General features: G+C 42.0%; 2 protein-coding genes across 2 annotated transcripts in view; both read left to right on the forward strand.

The window, feature by feature from the left end:
- Nucleotides 1–765, forward strand: part of irx1b (iroquois homeobox 1b) — a 3987-nt gene extending 3222 nt beyond the window's left edge. The window contains exon 5 of the mRNA XM_023428532.2: nt 415–765. Within this exon, the coding sequence (XP_023284300.1) occupies nt 415–463 (49 nt within the window). The 3' untranslated portion in view covers nt 464–765. The remainder of the gene's footprint in view (nt 1–414) is intronic.
- Nucleotides 766–14486: 13721 nt separating this feature from the next.
- On the forward strand, nt 14487–18107 carry irx4b (iroquois homeobox 4b). The gene is made up of 5 exons (XM_023428534.2): nt 14487–14671; nt 14987–15099; nt 15487–15643; nt 15921–16074; nt 16164–18107. Exons 1-5 carry the CDS (start codon nt 14489–14491, stop codon nt 16745–16747), a joined length of 1191 nt encoding a protein of 396 aa, XP_023284302.2. The 5' UTR covers nt 14487–14488; the 3' UTR covers nt 16748–18107.
- Nucleotides 18108–18147: the final 40 nt, after the last annotated feature.

Here is an 18147-nt window from a genome sequence, read left to right on the forward strand (position 1 = left end):
ACTCCCATACACCCCCCACCCCCCAACAACGCTGAGTTATCGCCACCTATGTCATTTAAATAATCTGCCGCCATTTATTCACGCCCCCTCAGTGAATGCAGCTAATGTATGTCAAAGAAAACGCTGATAGCAACATCATGAATGAAGTGGAGGGTGAAAAGACATAAAACAATTTAACCATGGTGTTTTTTAATCTGCATAAATCCAGATTAACATGGTTTCAGAGGATCTTGAAAAACTAAAATCACAGTGTTAAAACTGGCTAATTATTTTGAAATGTCTATAAATGGAAATGTACTTTTTTATATATATAAAGGAAGAAAACATCAACACCTTTAGACTATATTTCAAACTAAAGGTCCTAGACTCATTTTCACTTATTTCACCTCTTGTCTTTTTGTCCTCTGTCCTCAGACCTCACCATGGGACAACATCACAGCGAGTTCTGACAACAACATTATGAGAAGACCAAGAAAGAAAAAAAGAAGAAGACAGGAGTAATTTTATTTAACGGAGAACTCTTTAACGAAGGTTATTTTTTTGGTTTTTCCGGCAGGGCCACCTGTCATAGTATTACTGTTTAGCTTCTACATGCAAAAGAGATGGTTGTTTTTGTCACAGATTTGCTTGTATCTCTCTTTTTATGTCCTATGTTTTTTTTTCTTCGCCTCCTCTGTTGTGAATGGAAACCTTGAAAATTGTAAATACAGGATATGAATTTGTCTTTAAAGAATATATTTTTTGGGAACTAAATAAATGTCATTATAGTCATTTATTATTTGAGACTTTTTTCATTGTAACTAAATAGAAATTGTTCATGGTCGAGTCAAAAATCAGGAGAAAAAGTGATGGAGTGAGGACGTAAAGGTGACTTCAACTTCTTGATTTTTATTGTCACAGAGTTTTAATATCCTTTTTTTTTAAGGTTGATCAAGATTTTTATAATGTTATTTCACACTAGGCTATATCATATATCACATCGATATCAGATCAGTTTTAATGTGATTATAATTATTCTAACCAATTTTTTTTCTCCCTCTAAAAATGTGTGAAGTCGCAGCAAATTGGGTATTTTAAGGATTTATATGAAAATATAATATAATACAGACACAAAATACTATTGATTCCCACTTGATTAATGGCGATCACAGTGTACCCACCTTTTAATTGACCCTTTGGTCCCTGTGTCTAGTTAGTTTCACTCTCTTCTTGCCAACCTAACCGTGCAGTGTCAGCCCTTTTTTTTTTTTGTAAGAAAAAGTCTCGCCCTCATTGAAACCTGCACTCTCGCCAAAACTCTGAGACTTACGCCAGCGCCTTGGAAGCCACTGCAAACGCTGCGGAAATTGAAATTGAAGATTTCCAGGACCTTATGAACCTGCGCCTGTGCTTTCAGCCCAGGCCTCCTTGCTTTAATGTTGGATTATACCCCCTCAGTGCCACCACTGCCGCCTCTGAAATATGGATCAGACGGCAGGAAAGGCCAGCAGCCAGTATGGGGGCGGCAGCTCAGGGGGAGGTGGATGGGAGGTGGTGGGGGGGGGGGGTGTCATTCTGAGCTATCCTTGACGTTCACAGGCCCAAAGACAGGGGGTAAAAAGAGAGAAAGAGCGAGAGAGAGGGTGATGGGGGGTCTTAGTGCTGCTAATAGAGTATTTCTCAAAGCGGTGGTCTTGTGCTTGGTTTAGCAGCAGATCATGCATGGCACAGAATTTGGGGTCCTCTGGCCTCTGGAGGGGCCCGTGCAGCCTCAGGTTCATGTACTGACAAAACTTAGACTTAAAGTTAGTCTTCTGCAAATAATTTAAAGTTTTATATTTGGTCACGTTTTATTTTGACAGTCCGGTGTTGGTAGTCAGCTTTCTGTCAGGTGGCGACGGCCTTTCAGTAAAATGCTTGTTGAGGTGTTTAAATTCTGATGAAGTCTACGGATGTTCAGTGTTTGGATTAGATTACTCAGATGGTTGGAGTTAGGTTAAAACTGTGGCGTTGTGCTGAATATCAACAGTTAACCGAACTGAAATGTTGCTTGTGTATTTACTCTGATACCGTTTGCTGAGCGCTGTGGTCGAATGGATACTGTTACAGATGAGGACTCGACAGATGAACAGTATCATGTAAAGTACACAGTGGACTGGTGATTTGAGCAGGCGTCAGACGGCCACTGACGGATTCAGAGCCAGCCAGGTTTATGGACCTGGAGATGTGACTCAATGCTGCCACCTCACTCTCAGAGAAAGAAGGGCAGTATGAGGAGTACGACTGTCACTCACACTAAACCTTTCTGCAAAGCCACTTCTATATTCCCACCAATTGTTAATGCAAACAAAACACAACAGCATCAACCCAAAAACACTATTCAGCACGCTCACTTCGCATACTGTTGCTGCCTAGTGAGAAGCATGTATCTCCAAATTTTGTGATTTTTAATTTTTTTTTTTGTTTGGATAAACTGCAAGTCTTGCTTTCTGGGTGGAGAGAATGATCCTACTTCTTTAGATACAGTAAGTAAACCGTTTACTGATCTGATGAATACAATACACGATGCACAGTGGTGATTTGGAGATGTGTGGTTTTCACAGTTAGACATTAGAACATATTCACTCTATCCGTACCAAGTCAGATTTCATGTATTGGCTTTAGCAGCTGCACATCCAGTTCAGTCTCAGTGAGAACAAATTTAAACTTTTCATGCAGGAAACAAATTTGTATCTTGATGTCGGATTGAAAAGACGCACAGTCGCTATCACAAAGGCCTCAAATCATGACGGTGTATGTGAGGAAAATGTACGTGCTCCTCTTCTAACCTCGTACCGAAATCACTACAGATAGGATCAACATCTGACCATTATCAAATTTTACATTAACTTATACAACCGTTACCTCGGCTCTAGTACACGCTGCCGTCTGTGAGTGATTCAGTGTGAACATCCCGATGTGAAGTGTCAAACTAATGCAAAGTTTGGTGCTCACTTCTCAAAGTGTAATCAGTTATTTAAATGGAAGTCCATTGCATTGTTTTTATTTATCATTACATTAATTCATGAGTCGCCTTTCATCATGGACGTGCGCTGAATTCTTCCATTTTTGGAGATTCGGTTTCTCAAACCCCAGAAAAACAAATTTCACACGTCAGTTTTTCTGTGGGTTAAACATACAAAATATAATGTGTTGATGAGTGAGCTTTAGAGCTGCTGGTAGGTGAGTTGTTACCTGTGCACAGGGCCAGGTCAGCTGTTCCCTCCTGTTGGCTAAAGCTAAGCCAACCAGCTGCTGGTGTTAGCTATGGGAGTGGTATTGGTTTTCTCAACTAACTTTCAGAGTTTCCTAAAATTCAGAATTATGACTTTAAACCTGACACACGTGTGTATGAGGTGTGTTTGTGTGTGTGTGTGTGTGTGTGTGTGTGTGTGTGTTTGTGTGTGTGGGGGGACTTTGTTTTCAGGTGCTGCAGATTTTTCTCCTCACTCAAAAGTCTGTGGATCTTAATTCATCCATCCATCCCTCCATTCACCCGCCCACACATCCTTTCACAGAGAGAAAGAGTCGGAAAACAAGAGATAGAGAAAGCAAACTTGCGTCTAAAGAGAGCAAATGAGAGAGAGAGAGAGAGAGAGAGAGAGATGATGCAGTGAGAGCTGTCATTGATGTGAGAACAGCATGGAAGGAAGCCAGACACTTGAGGCCATTTTCACTTCCTCTGCCAACTCTGACAGACTGCCATCAGCACGGCGGAGGAGAATATCAGCCGCTCTCTCTCTCTCTTATATGCTCTTCACTTTTTCTACACTTCATCCCAGCCAGACCGCGCTACTGTTCTTCCAAGTACCCAAACAATATGTTATTCTTTCAAAGTTGGAAATCAGTGAGCTTAGCATGATGGGGCTGAAAATGACATCAAATAGGCGTTTAATCAGCTACACAGCGTGCCCAAAACATGCTTTGTTATGAAAGGAGTGGAAAAAGTGAGCAGATCCAAAATATGATTAGTGTTTTCTGGCGGGTGCAGCTAGAACTTCTTCAGAGTTTCAAGTTTAGGCTTCATGTTGGTAGTTTGTCACCCAACCTGGCCCGAAACTTTTCAAAAAATAGAGCTGGTACACACTGTAAAAAAAGCCGCAAAGTGAGGAAAACAACCAGCGCTAATACTCCTGAATAAAACTCTCTCTGTGGAGTTTTTAGAGTCGTATCAGCCCCTCAAACTCTCAGTGTGAACAGAGTCTTCATTGGAGCTTTGGTATTCTGATATAGACTCTTTGGTGAGGTCTAATCCCTATTAAAGAGGCAGATTATGGAGGGGATTTGTCTTTGATTTGCCTGTCCCACTGCTCCTTTCTGTCACCATCTCGCTCTCTATATATATCCTTCCCTCGTTCTTTCTCTCTCTGCTCCTCTGTCGTCTTGATGGGATGGTCCGGGGTTGAACAATGATTACCTCCATGTGTCATCCCCCTCACACTCCCACCCTTTAGCCATCCTCCTGTGATTATGGCCACATGTATGAGGGCCCCTGGTTGCCTGAATAGATTTGTTAAAGGCCCCCAGTGGATGAGAGCCGTCCGGGCCTTGTAGCCTGGCCCTCGTGTGCGCATCGGGACTCTGCATGGGGGTGAACTCCCTGCCAGTCAGCCCCCTCCCTCCCTCCTACAGCGGTTACCCCTCCTACTCTTCTCCGCTCCTCCGCCACGCAGAGATAATCAGGCTTATGTAAAGACGACGTGCTCTTTTGACAGTCATCAGCTCATCAGTGATCCAATCAAGCCCAAATCCGCCATTGTTCGCCCCTCAAAGTGTCTCAAATCCGCTTGTGCAGGAGAGAGGCGCTGCGCTCTTTATCCTGCCAATCACTCCTGACATTCCTGCCACTGTTGCCATGGCCTGGGGTCAGAGGTCGTGAAAACAGAGCGCATGAGCTGACTCGGGGAGAATGGCGGAGCGCTAAAGGAGGGACTCTCTGTGCGACGGCCCCATTGGTCAGTCAACACAGGGGGTAAGTGTAGACAAGTTAGGGCTGTATAGTCCCCGCTGAGAAGGCCAGCCGGACAGAAAGAGACAAGGGAGGGCGATGAGGCAGAGAAAGGGCCGAGGCAAGAGAAAGAGGGCAAGAGAGGTGTGTGCGGAGAAAGGAGGAAAAAGAGGGTTAGGGAGGGACAGTGTTTGATTGCCAAATAGGCTTTACAGAGCTTGACCTCAAGGGGCTCGAAGAAGAAAAAGCCTGACACACAGTTAAAGAAATAATGAACATGCAAGTTAATATTTCTTGAATTTTTGATGTATTTCTGCAGTTAAAATGAAGAAATGAAGCATTTATCCTACTGCAAAACAACCCACTATAATTAATTCTATACTACGAAAGCTCCAGACTAGAGCTGCCAACATAAAATCATTTTGATCTGTGTGTGTGTGTGTGTGTGTGTTTGTGTGAGCGCATGCTAGCTGCTGAGCTGTAATTTGAAATGGAAATGTACCTCCCAACGCAATGAAGCTAATACATGTCATTGCAGGATAATCGGGGCACTGGGTTAAATCTGTTGTAATGTCGTCAAAAGAATAATTTTCTGTACCCAATGTATACGTAAGTGAGCAAATGTTTAGCCTAGACAAGATATCATAGGGAATTTACGCCATTCACTGTTCCTCCATAGGGATTAGTGGAATTAAGCGTGTACACAAAAGCAAAGTATCAAAACTCATGGGTAATTCAACAAGCGCCACAATACTGAGTTTACCGAGTGCTGCGTTTATTGTCGTGTTGCAGCTGCTAGTACCGTACAGACAAATAGCAAACATCGTCAATGCCTTTAAAAGGAGACAAATTTAATATACAGGGAAAATACACACAACAAATACTATGAAAGGCTGGGAGTGATAAGTCTTTTCTCTTGTTTGCCCATTCATAGCAATAATCTGCAGGAAGAAGCAGATTAGGACAGAGGGAGGGTTCGTGGTTGAGCGTTCGCATCGCTGGCTCCTTTCAGCCATTTTGAAACAATGTTTATCCACTGGTTTGTTATAGCATAGCAACTTAGCTTAGTGAACTGCTGTGAGCGTCCAGAGGGGCCTGAGGACTCGCTGCGTCTTTGTTCAGCATCCATTGAGACTCCCTGATGTATTATAGTGCGCTACGGAGAAGCTGCACAAAATCAGTTCATATGTGGTCTTGTGGTGATTTCTGTCTTTAGTATCTCAGTTTGTAAAATCTTTATCAAATTTTTTTGTTTATTATTTAGCCCTGAAAATCAATATTTTTAAAGAAGAAAAAAAAAAACAACTTAGCAATATTGTCCACAATTTTAAAGAAGACAGAAGAAAGATAAAAACAAGCACAATGCTGCAATACAATCATGAAAAAAAAGTCCTTTGGTTCAAGAACGTTCTTGAAATAAATTGATTTGTATTGCACTCAGGTTAAAATGATTTGACTACATTGACATATCTTTAGCCACGCAAGCAACATGGCCGGAGGGAGGCAGTGTCGGTCACATGGTCGGTCATTTTGTCCAAACACTCATGCTCCTCAGAGGATGAATCCCGATGACACTGGCGATCTCTTGACGAATCCTCTTGCGATATGTTTTCACTTCGAGTCCAGTGAAATATCTCAGCATCTACCAGATGGATTGACACAAAATCTGAACCAGCATTTACGGTTCCCGATTCATTTATCCAAATTGCATTGGTGACTTTTCCTCTAGTGATACCACAAGGTTAACATTTTTAACACACGTTAGCATGCTAACACACTAAACTATGATGCTAACATGCTAAAATAAGATGTCAAACATTATACCTGCTAAACAGCAGCATGTTAGCATTGTCATTGGGAACATGTTAGTATTCTGATGTTAGCATTTAACCCTAAAGCCCGGCAGAGCTGCTGGCATAGCTGCAGACTCATAGGCTACAGCCACACTGCTACGTTTTAATTTTAGAAATGCGTTTTCTGCCCATGCAGGAAAATTATCCCAAGCTGCTTTTAAACACACTGACTTGTATGAAGATTATTATTTTTAGAAATTAGTGTCTGGTATCACGAAAGAACACAATATAAAGCAGGATGCTGTAAAAAATGAAGAAAAAAAAAGACTGTAGTTTGTAGAAAATTCTTGAAGTAAATTGATTTGTTAAAAAAAAACAAAAAACAGTTGAAATGTTGTCAACATACTGTCAACAATAGATGATGACAGATAAATATTACAAGATAAGATATAGATTGTGGAAGTGTACAGAAAAGCAGAGTGTTAAACCCCCTCGGCTGTCTTTCACTTTGTGCATAATGATAGATGACTCATGGGTCACATATCTTCACAGTTTAATTACACATGTGCACACACACACACACACACACACACACACACACACACACACACACGGTTGTAGAGTAATATGAGTCCTCATTCATCTGCCCAAGTCATTTAGGGTAATAGAGCTTAATGGAGTATATTAACCCTGTCCAGCTTGCACCCCCCACCCCCCCCACCCCCTTAGATATGTGCGTGTGTTCATGCACGTGCACAGAGAAAGGGGAAACCTGCCAACTGTTTATCTGCAAGGCACACACACACACACAGACACACACACACACACACACACACACGCACACACACACACTAGGGGAGCAGAGATCTGGTTTCCCACTGTCACAGATGCTTACCCGCCTCTCCATTAGTGATGTGATTGGAGTGGACACAGAAAACCAGCAGCCACGTTCCCACAGGGGCAATCTGAGGAAATTATTGCCCCGCTCCTCTCCGGGGAATGTCATCGCTCCAGAAAGAAGCACTTAATCGACTGCTATCACATGCAACTCTCTGTCAACCGCATAGCATGAGTTTTTGAGCATTTGGTGTGGATTAATACTTTGTGGAATAGTGTTTGATGATACGTGATCAGTCATGGCAAACAGTAAGAGGCTGGCGGGAGCTGCAGGGCTCTGCAGACGCGGAATCAGGAGATCAGACACTCAGCAGCGTTTAATGGGAAAGTGACAAATGAATTATCACTGGAGAATGAAGACTGATACAATAGTCAAGATCTTCAGTCTGTATTCTATTTTCTGTGTGACACAAGGAGTAAATTGACTTCTAATCTGTAACCAACATTATGGTATTTAATCTTTGCTGATGTGAATATTGCAGGAATGTGACAAAAAATAAATAAATAATTCAATTCAAAATCACAAGCTGATTAAGATGTAGCAAAACCAGTGAAATAAAAAGTGTTCCCTCAGGAGTGTGTGACGTTCAGCTGGAACGCTGCTGGTGGCCAAAAAGTCCTGGGAGGTCCGGTCAGAGATGTAACATGAAATCTGCAGCTTCACTCACAGTGCAGACACGCAGACAAGCAGACCTACTGTGTTGCCTTCGGTCGGTCACAAAATTGTGGGTGACCTTTTCACCCTGGTCAATAGTAACTGCAAGTTGAGCCCACTGCACCCTGAGGCTAACACCACCACATACACATACACACACACACACACACAAACCACCACAACGAGGTTGTAGTTCCTTAAACGGCCAGAGGATGGCACCTGAGGTCCAAGCAGGGTGCTGCAGTGGTCGTGTGAAGCACTGAGGAGGAAATATAGCTCTAAGCCTTTTTTCATGGTATTCCCCAATTTAAGAGTCTAAAGTGGAAACTCACAGATTAAATGGTTTTCTAGGATTTGTAGGATTATTCCCTTTTTAACTTCCATTTAACTTACTGAAGTTCTTTCATGAAATCCAAATCATTCATGGTTATCATTGGGCTTTTTTAACCACGGACTTAGATTACAAAGGTTTAATCATGATTTAATGCTTATGTTCTGCAGATCCCTGTAATAACAACTCAACACATATACTTTTTGACCATTTCATGCCTTTATTTGACAGGACCAGTGGAGAGACAGAAGGGGAATGGAATGCAGCAAATGGTCCGGCCGTACACTTTTATGAGATTGTTTTATCACCTTGATTCTTCATGACTTTTTCTAATTTAAGAGAATTGCTCATGAACGTGATTATGGACTGAAGGAAGAAATACTCCGATCTCTTACCTGAGTAAAAGTAAAAGTACAAAAGTATTAGCATCAAAGTACTTGGAGTATCAAAAGTAAAAGTACTCATTGTGCAGAATGACCCATTTCAGCATACTGTATTATACTATTGGATTATAATTATTGATGTAGCAGCAGGAGAAGGTGGGGATCCTTTTATTTTATGTATTTTAGTTACTAATATAAAAGTGTGTAGCTTGTGAATGCTAACAGGGACGCTCTAATTGATCCAAAACACAGCTAACATAATGTATTGTACATTTCCTTGTCTGTGAGTATATTGTGGCATCATATCATATAAGATATAAAACTATGTGAAATAATTCATTTTTTAAATATTGTATTAACAATGCTTTATGGTCACTTCTATATTTTCTTAGTTTGTATCAAAAGGAGGGTTTACCACCTCAGTCCTTTTATACATATTGTGTTTTAATAAAGTCAGATGAAAAGAAAAGAAAATTTAAGGGAAAAAACTATTTAATTTTGCAATTATTATTTTTTGCACTGTAAAAATGACTGGCCAGTAAAGGGTTCGAAAACAACTGGGCATAAAGAGCAAGGAACAGAAATCAAGTCAGACCAAAAGAGATACTGACAAATAAATAGATAGGATAACAGACAGGATCAGTGGGTGAGTTAAGGTGGGTCAAAGTGTTTGTTAAAGGCTCTATCGGTCCCTGTGGACTGAGGCTTGAAGAGCTGAATAATGTATGTCCGCTCATGGAGTAATGAAGTGGAAGTGATAGGGAGGAATACGGCTGGCCTCCCAGGGCTCAACGCAAACTGTACACACTCTTAAGAGCTGCCTGTAGCCTAAACCTGTCTCCCTCTCTGAGCCTGTCTTCCTCCACCTCTCTCTCTCTCTCACACACACACACACACACACACACACACACACACTCACACTTTCACGCACGCTGCACAGCGGCTAAGAGGGTTAGCTTGTCTCTGTTCCTGTGTCTTACATCATTGATGAGGAAGACCAGGGCATTTATAGTATCCCACTCAGAGTTCAACAGCTCCAGATCTTCCATGAGGCTCTTATTAGACGGGAGCAGGGAAAGCAGGAGATAGCATGGCTGCTGCTCAGTGGTCAGACAGATACTTGGTGTTGGCAGCCTTGTTTGTGGATCAGATCTGGCCTGGTTTGCACTTGTACTTGGTCGGTGCTAGTGTGCTTAACAAGAGGCAGCCGCTGTAGTCCGTGTCTTGTGGTGAAAAGAACGGGCTTTTTCCTTTTCCTCATGATCCATTTATTGCCTGTCCTCCTCTGTCCCCTTCTTTCTCCCTGAATATCCCTCCCTTTTATTAACTGAGCAAACGTTGGTGGAAAGGTGGAAAGGTTACCTCGTGCTAAAGATTCACTTTAGCTAAAACAAGGCAAGATTTGTGTTTTAGCAAAGTTTCAGAGGAAAGAGCACGCAGATATAATCTGAAGACATTTCTTTAAAAAAAACAAACTTTTTGTTGTTGTCAGACTTACGAAGCAAACATAAAAGAAAGTTGAGCGTCATATGAGAAGATCAATGACTTTTATATCTGTTTGTTTAATATAAGGCTGCAGCCAGCTGCCAGTTAGCATAGCTTAGCATCAAATGGGGAAACAGCTAGCCTTGCTCTGTTTGAAGGTATAACAAGATCCACCTACCAGCACCTCTAAAGCTCACTGATTAACATCTCATATCTCCTTCATTCAAACCATCCTTCTACAAAGTGTTTAAATGTAAGAACGACAACATTTCACTCCTCACAACCCTGAGTCTGCTTCTGTTGGTTCCTGGTAAAAGAGAGTTTCTCCTCTCCACTGTCGACAAGTGCTGCTCATTGTTGAACTGTTGGGTTTCTCTTCATTATATCGGAAGCAAGCTGCAGAATGTGGACAGTGAACTCCATAAACAGTCCTTTATGCAGAGAGACCGGTTAAAGAACAATTTAATGAGAGCCTGCAGTGAGCTACAGAAGCTAGTGGAACGTTAGCCGGGACGTTAGCTTTCCGTGGAACTATTTTCTCTCCACCTGAGTCCTCGCCCCGAACGAGGTTCAAGAAATAATAAAGTCATGTTTTCACTCAGGTTGTTGAAAGCATTCTCATTTAAATTTGGGCCCATCAGAACCACCCACTGAGATACTTTAAGTAAAATAGAAAAAAAAACAAGATGAAGGCTCAAAAAGCATCTACATGTTGAACAGTGATTAAAATTGCATAGATTTCAGACTTTAGGCTAGGAAATATTCAAATGCAGCGCACTGTGATTGAAAGAACTTGTGATTGGAGTTGTTTGGCCCTCTCTTCCAAACACTCTCTGCAGTTCTTCGCCCTCCTCCTCCTCTCACATTAACATGCTTCTATCATTAACCCCCATGCCCCACCTACTGCATAATAGCTAAAGCTGAATGCAGGAAGGAGAGAATGTGTTTTTTTTTTTTTTTCTTGCGAAGCATCTTGAATGAATGATTGATGTGAGGGGACTGAGATTAGAAAGATATAATCACGGTCTAATGAACGCAGAGCTTTAAGAAATATATACTGGAAGAATGCCATAAATTTATAAACACACCATATATTAATATATAAGTAGTTCATTGAATATTCAGAAAGAGTCTGTGCACCTCCATATGTAATGCATGCTTTATATTCATTCTTTTTACCCAGGAGGAAGGTAACAAACGCCTTGAAAGTTCAATCCTCACTCTCTATAGTCGACTCATTCATCTATACCTTGCAAGTTATTTCCCCCCGTAAACTATATAAACCGAGATTAAACAAAGTCATGTTCATTGTCACTGGCTAAACAAATTGCCACTCTCTTTGAGTGGCGTATGTTTTGTGCGAAGACGTGCAAAGCCAGCACGGGGAGAAAACTTCATTTCCGAGCTTTGGGCACAGATGAGGGAGAGACAGTTAGTCCGTGTTCAGTATATGAGCACCTTTCATGGGACAAATGGAATGTCAATCAAGCGCCTGTACACAGATGCCTTGTCCCCGGTGGTGCCTGAGATGCTTTCTGGTGATGCAGCTCTGTTGTTCCAGCCTCACTCTGGGTGCACTGGGAATATTTTGTCCTTTTACCTCACCGCATCCCCTCGCTCCATTTCAGATCCCCTGACTATCAACGATTTCTTTGGCTCCCCAAGTTAGATTCTTTAGGTTTTCCCTCTTCTCCACTTCCATTTCTTCATCTTGGATTTCTTGCACTTAAGGGTTTTCACCCAGCTCTTCTTTTGTCTCTTATTTCTTCTTTCTCCCCATAACTTTTCATGGATTTCCCATTTTGATTCTCTTTTCCATTTCCTAATCCAATATAAGGGGAAAATGATTGAGGTGTGGAGGGGGATACATTAGATTTGAAATCTTATCAAAAAAAGCATTATCAGTATTTCCTTTGGATCCTGCCCTTGACCTAGAAAATAAATCATAACAACCTTCCCGCAAAAATCTCAAAATATTATAATAAAGTAAAATATGACAAAGAGCTGCTTATCAAACATTACATTATCACAGCCACAGAATGAGAGAACCGGGAACTGACTCCACCCGACCTGCAACTCCTAAAAATAATGTTAGTATCAACTTCTCCAACTTAAATGACCAACTTCCTCTTTTGCTCCCTTCATAATTACTACAGCAGTCACAGGCACTTGAGACACGAGGTATTTAATGGTATTTAACCGAAACCACAATGTTTCCCTAACGTAAACTTTTATTTTGTTGTTTCTCTGCTGCTGAACTTGGTTTCTTGTGAGTGAGTCGCTATTGGTTTCTGACTGTTGAACTCCGTGACAGGATGAGCGCACAGTCATTATCAAAGAGCCATTCGTGATGTAGATATTAGATAAAATATTGTGAATACATCACAAAAGGGAAGACCCTCTACAGCTCTCCAAAACATTAAGACTCCCCTCCCTTTAGAACAAAACTCTCCCCCTTCTGTGACCCCCTTCCCCCTCCTGATAATTTTCACACAGTCCCTAACTGTATCTCTCCATCTCTTGTCTTTCTACCCTTTCCCCTTTCATAAAATTTATTACTTCTGCTATTTTTGCTCAAATGCATCGATATATTTCATCACCACCAGCCTCATCTAACATTTTCATCATCCGTTTCACATTTGCTCTAATCTTCATCCTCCTCTTCCTATAAAACATGAATAAAAACCTAAAGGTGCGAAAAAAACGAGAGAAATGTTTTGACTTCGCGGGGACGGCTTAAGACTTTGTTATTAAAAACATGACAAGCCATTCAGCTGGTAAAGGTGCTTACTCAAGGGAATGCAGAGGGTGTTTATTCTTTGATTAATTCGCTTGGAGGAGACCTGAAATTTCCCCACTCATGAATATGTGGATGACAAGGAGATTTCTCCGTGGTGACAACTTATCTAAACTACAGGGCAAAACGATTATGCTAATATCAGGTTGTAGTCATCAATCATCTTGTGTCAATGTGGTGTCAACGCATCACGTTCCTGATCCCCCCTCTGGCCATAGCACTGCGTGTGCGCGTGCCTGTAGGAGTGTGTGTGTATGTGTGAAACATGCAGCTGTGTGTGTGTTTATTTGGAAAGGAGAATTGATCACATTCTCATTACGCCTGGGGACTTTTGGGGAGTGGGGGGGGGGGGTACTTGCGCTTGCGTGAAGCTATTCTCCCAGATCATAGCTGGTAGAAAACTGCGAGGGAATTAATTAGGTGAGTTTCTTCATCTTGATGTGAACACCGGGCTACACACACTCAGTGTCCGGGCTGACGTCAGGGAGACGCGCCTTAAAACCAAAGAGCGCATCACAGTGAGATGAATGGTTTGATCACACACGCACGCACTCGCTTTGGATTGTAACATAGCAGGGGATACTGTAGCAGCTGCAGCATCAAGGTGAATGAGCCGGAACTGCAAGGGAAGCCGAGAAGTTACTTTTAAAGACTGTTCATCGTGGTGCGTAAAATGAAAGTGGTGCGTAAATGTCTGCGTGCCTCGGTTTGGATAACGTGGTAGATGATATCCGAAATTTAAAAACCGAGAAGTTGACCGGTAAAAACTCGCTCGGAACTAGTGTCAAAGGTAAAAAAAAGTCTACATTTGTAACGGATGCTGTTGGTCTGCGCTTCTGCTCCTGCCTCTCTGATCTTGTTTGAGCCATGGCTTACTCTCAGCTGGGATACTCCTACTCCACCACACCGCAGGTACAGTCAGGATTTTAAGCATGTTTGTCGTCATTTAAGTTACAGCTGAAGACCTGAACCATGTCAGGAGGGTCCTACAAAGTCCTACAAAGCAGACAAGACAAATGTAGACTAACGCAAAGTAGGCAATTTTGCAGTGTAAACTATTTATATACAGTTATTCTTTACTTTTTATATCTTCGATGTGATCTAATTACTTTATAAAATATCGCAATTCCTGCTTTAGGACAAATGAAGTTAATTTTGCAATTTTCTTGCCAAAGTTCCTGATGACCTCCAGCTCTCTGGCCGGTTGTCTGGAACCGGGAACGCCTCCATCTCACCCGGTGCTGCGCTCCCCGGGCCACCAGCTCACCCCTGGCACCGGCATCGGCGTCTACAGCGGCCCTTATCCAAAGAGCCAAGGTTACTACAACACTTGCACCAGCGATGCCACCGCTCTCTATTCCAGAGTGAGTTCCACATTTCACTTTGAGTTCATTAACACTCTCCTCTATAGCAGTACTTACTAAAACTCTTAAGCGATTGCGCACATGTGACGGAAGAAAGGGAAAAGAACCAGTGACCATGTCATTTTTGAAGTCTGCATCTTTTCTACAATGATATAGAAATATTACTTAGTTGTGATGAAAATGAATTCGAGTAAACAACGTGATTTAAGGCTAAAGTAGTAGAGTGCATTCCTTTGAAAAAAAAAAACATGTTGGAAGATTTGAAGGATTGTGATTAAACAAATGTTTATAGGAGTTATTTGCCATTTTTTTCAGGGGCCACTAGATCCCAAAGACGGAGCTGCATCTGTGCATGTGGGGACATCTCAGACTCCTGCCTACTATCCTTACGAATATACATTTGGACAATATCCTTATGACAGATATGGGTAAGTCAGAGTCTGTTCAGGCTTTTGGTTTTTATTGTCCTAATCTAAAATTTTAATATCTTTTTATCAGATATTCTACTGAGGACTGGTGACTTATAGAGATGAAAAATATTTCTCGTGTGTCTTTACAGTGACCTTATATTCTTCTATGTCTTGGCATCATTATATAAGTACTATACTATAACTATAATATCCTCTCTGGGATTTAGTGTCTCTAATCGGTACAGCTTTTACAGCAGTGGTTTTATTGTTCTTTATAATATGGTTTCTCTCCTAAGACATTATTAATATATTATTTTATAGCCTATAGTTACTCATAAAGGAGAGAATTTACTGCCGGTATAAGAAAGAGCAAAATATTATATTGAATGTCACAATTTTGTGCAGGTACTCCTGCTCTGACAGCGCTTCACGTCGTAAAAATGCCACCCGAGAGACCACCAGCACCCTGAAAGCTTGGCTGCAGGAGCACCAGAAGAACCCTTACCCCACAAAGGGGGAGAAGATAATGCTTGCTATCATCACCAGGATGACTCTCACACAGGTGAGTATCATAGGTCACATTTAGTAACATGGGATTTAAGTTTAGTAGTAAGTACAGTCCTTGCCCTCTTTTCTCTCAATCTGTTTCCAGTACTGTCAAACATTCTCTCCTTCTTTCTCTTTGCGTTGCTTTTTTCAAAACATCCCCTTAAATTTTAACAAGAGTTTTCCTTCTCCTCTTCCCTTGCTTCTCTCTGCCCTTCAGTGCTTCATAACTTCCTTCCTTCCACTATAACTGTGATTTTATTTGATGACCTCCATTTTCCTCCTTCCCTCAGGTGTCTACATGGTTTGCCAACGCACGCAGGCGGCTGAAGAAGGAGAACAAGGTGACATGGTCACCGCGGGCTTGTAAAAGCTCTGATGATCGAGGCTGCGATGATGACAGTGATGAAGCTGAGAAGCCACTTAAAAGTGACAAAGACCTTCCTGGTTAGTACGGAATAAATCAATATGTCACTACATTTTGCTCATTTCAAGGTTTGCTCAAAGTTTGATTATCATGCACACGCTTGTTGCAGATCAACAGTGCGCAGACCTGCAGAGCGATCTTGAGGACTTCGACCTGCTGGAGTCTGATGCTTCTGACTGTGAACCGAAGCCACAGTTCCTACCTGAGGACAATGAAGCAAACCCAAACACAGATCTCCCACATGGGCACCTCACACACAATGCAGACCCACTTCACGGAAAAGAGAGATTGTCCCCGGACTGCCCCAAACTCACACCGGTGCAACATCAAAACGCATCCTTCTATCATAATCCAGAGCTTCAAAACACAGGCTCCAAGCCCAAAATTTGGTCCATTGCTCAAACTGCTGTGTCTTTGGATGCCAGCCTGCAGCCAGAATACCCTCCCTGTATGCTGTCCTCGACCGGGTCCTCCTCTCCTGTGTATCCGTCAAGTATGGGGCTCCCTAAGGCAGACAGGCAACAGGAATCCCCAGTCGCCACGCTCAGAGAATGGGTGGACGGAGTTTTCCACGGTGTCCCTTTCCAACAGCCCAAACCGGCTGAGGTGTGGAAAGGCTTGAATGATGCCATGATAGACAGCAGAATACCTGGACAATCCTTTGAACTTGTTAGGTCTACGTCATCTTTGTAGTCCAACCAACACACCATCAACGGAGTATTTCAAAGATTGCTGGACTTAAAACACAAAGTCTTTATTTTGTTGTTGTGACGAGTTGATCGTTCGCTAAGCTCCACCCCCTCAGTCACTGTTCATACGGCTGTCAGTCTTTCTATTTTCACACAGCACATATACAATTTACAATAACAGTGGCCGATGTACCACTCTAACCTTTCATTCACTTTTGAAACAATTGGTCTTACAGGCAGAGACAAAATAAGGCTTCTTATTCATCTTTAGCTCCGTGAGTTTATTAAAGCACCAACTCTAAACTTTTTTAAGTTGACTCATTTTAAAACAAGAATCTTGTAAAACATCACTGAAATATGCACCTGATGGTTACATACATGCTATCTAGGTGAAAGACTGAGGCTAAAGTTTCATGATGATCCATAGAAGACATGCAAGCTTTTACAGTGAGGACTGACCAATGCGTTTCGCAAATGCTATCTCAGGTGACGTTTGCTCTGGTTGCTGGAGTGCAAACTAAACCTAAATCCAATAATGAGCAGGACAGCACTGCTAACATTAGCATGGACTCTGATTCCATCCTGGGCTGACTTCCACACAGTGAGAAAATGCCAGACAGTGAATTTGCTAGTTGGGAATGGTGCTTAATTTTTCTCTTTTTTACATTGTAACCGCACAGGTTAATGTAGTTAAAGATGTGTTTCTTGGCTTTGGAGATAATGCTTGGTTACTGCTGATAGTAAGATAGTTAGCTAGAAATGCTAACAATTGCAGTTTATACGTTTAATCCTTTCCTTACACTTTTGCACCTCCACCCTTCAGACTGGATAAATGCCCAGTATTGTTCTCATAACAGCCCCATACACTCTGCTCTGACATGTGGAGAACTCCAAAGCTCGAAAGACCTGCCGTGCCAAGTTATGGTTGCTAAGCTACGACTGGAAAACTGCTGTCCATCGAAGGGGTTTAGCGAACGGTCAATTAGCAATGTATGATGATTTGGACATTTTGATAGGCCGTCACTCTACTGCAACTTTAGACTCTTATGGGCCGCAGCCATCAATGGTCAAATGTGAACGAACAACGGTCACCACACACCTCCCCGCAGCAAGGTTGTACGGGTCACACACAAGAAAAAATATACAGTATTGTACACTTGCACTATAGCCTGCACATGCACTGAGTCACAAAATAAAAGGTGTATTCTGTAGCATGGCAAAGTTTTCTCTGAGTGTGCCCTTACATTAGCTGGCCACTGTGCTGGAACCACTAGTGTTAACTGTTTCTTGGTGTAAATCCTGTTCAGGAATAGTGGAATATACCTTCGCAGCTTTGGATATGTGTGTGTGTGTGTGTGTGTGTGTGTGTGTGTGTGTGTGTGTGTGTGTGTGTGTGTGTGTGTG

Source organism: Seriola lalandi, unplaced genomic scaffold (assembly GCF_002814215.2).
Source record: "Seriola lalandi dorsalis isolate HSWRI2012SDOR001 ecotype SW California unplaced genomic scaffold, Sedor1 jcf7180002054879, whole genome shotgun sequence".
NCBI classification, from domain to species: domain Eukaryota; kingdom Metazoa; phylum Chordata; class Actinopteri; order Carangiformes; family Carangidae; genus Seriola; species Seriola lalandi.

What these genes read in the sequence shown, in the direction of transcription:
- irx4b (XM_023428534.2), top strand. Translation starts at nt 14,489, where the DNA reads ATGACCTCCAGCTCTCTGGCCGGTTGTCTGGAACCGGGAACGCCTCCA. An exon ending in TATCCTTATGACAGATATGG is followed by an intron (nt 15,100 to 15,486) that starts GTAAGTCAGAGT and finishes AATTTTGTGCAG; the next exon opens with GTACTCCTGCTCTGACAGCG. An exon ending in AAGTGACAAAGACCTTCCTG is followed by an intron (nt 16,075 to 16,163) that starts GTTAGTACGGAA and finishes CGCTTGTTGCAG; the next exon opens with ATCAACAGTGCGCAGACCTG.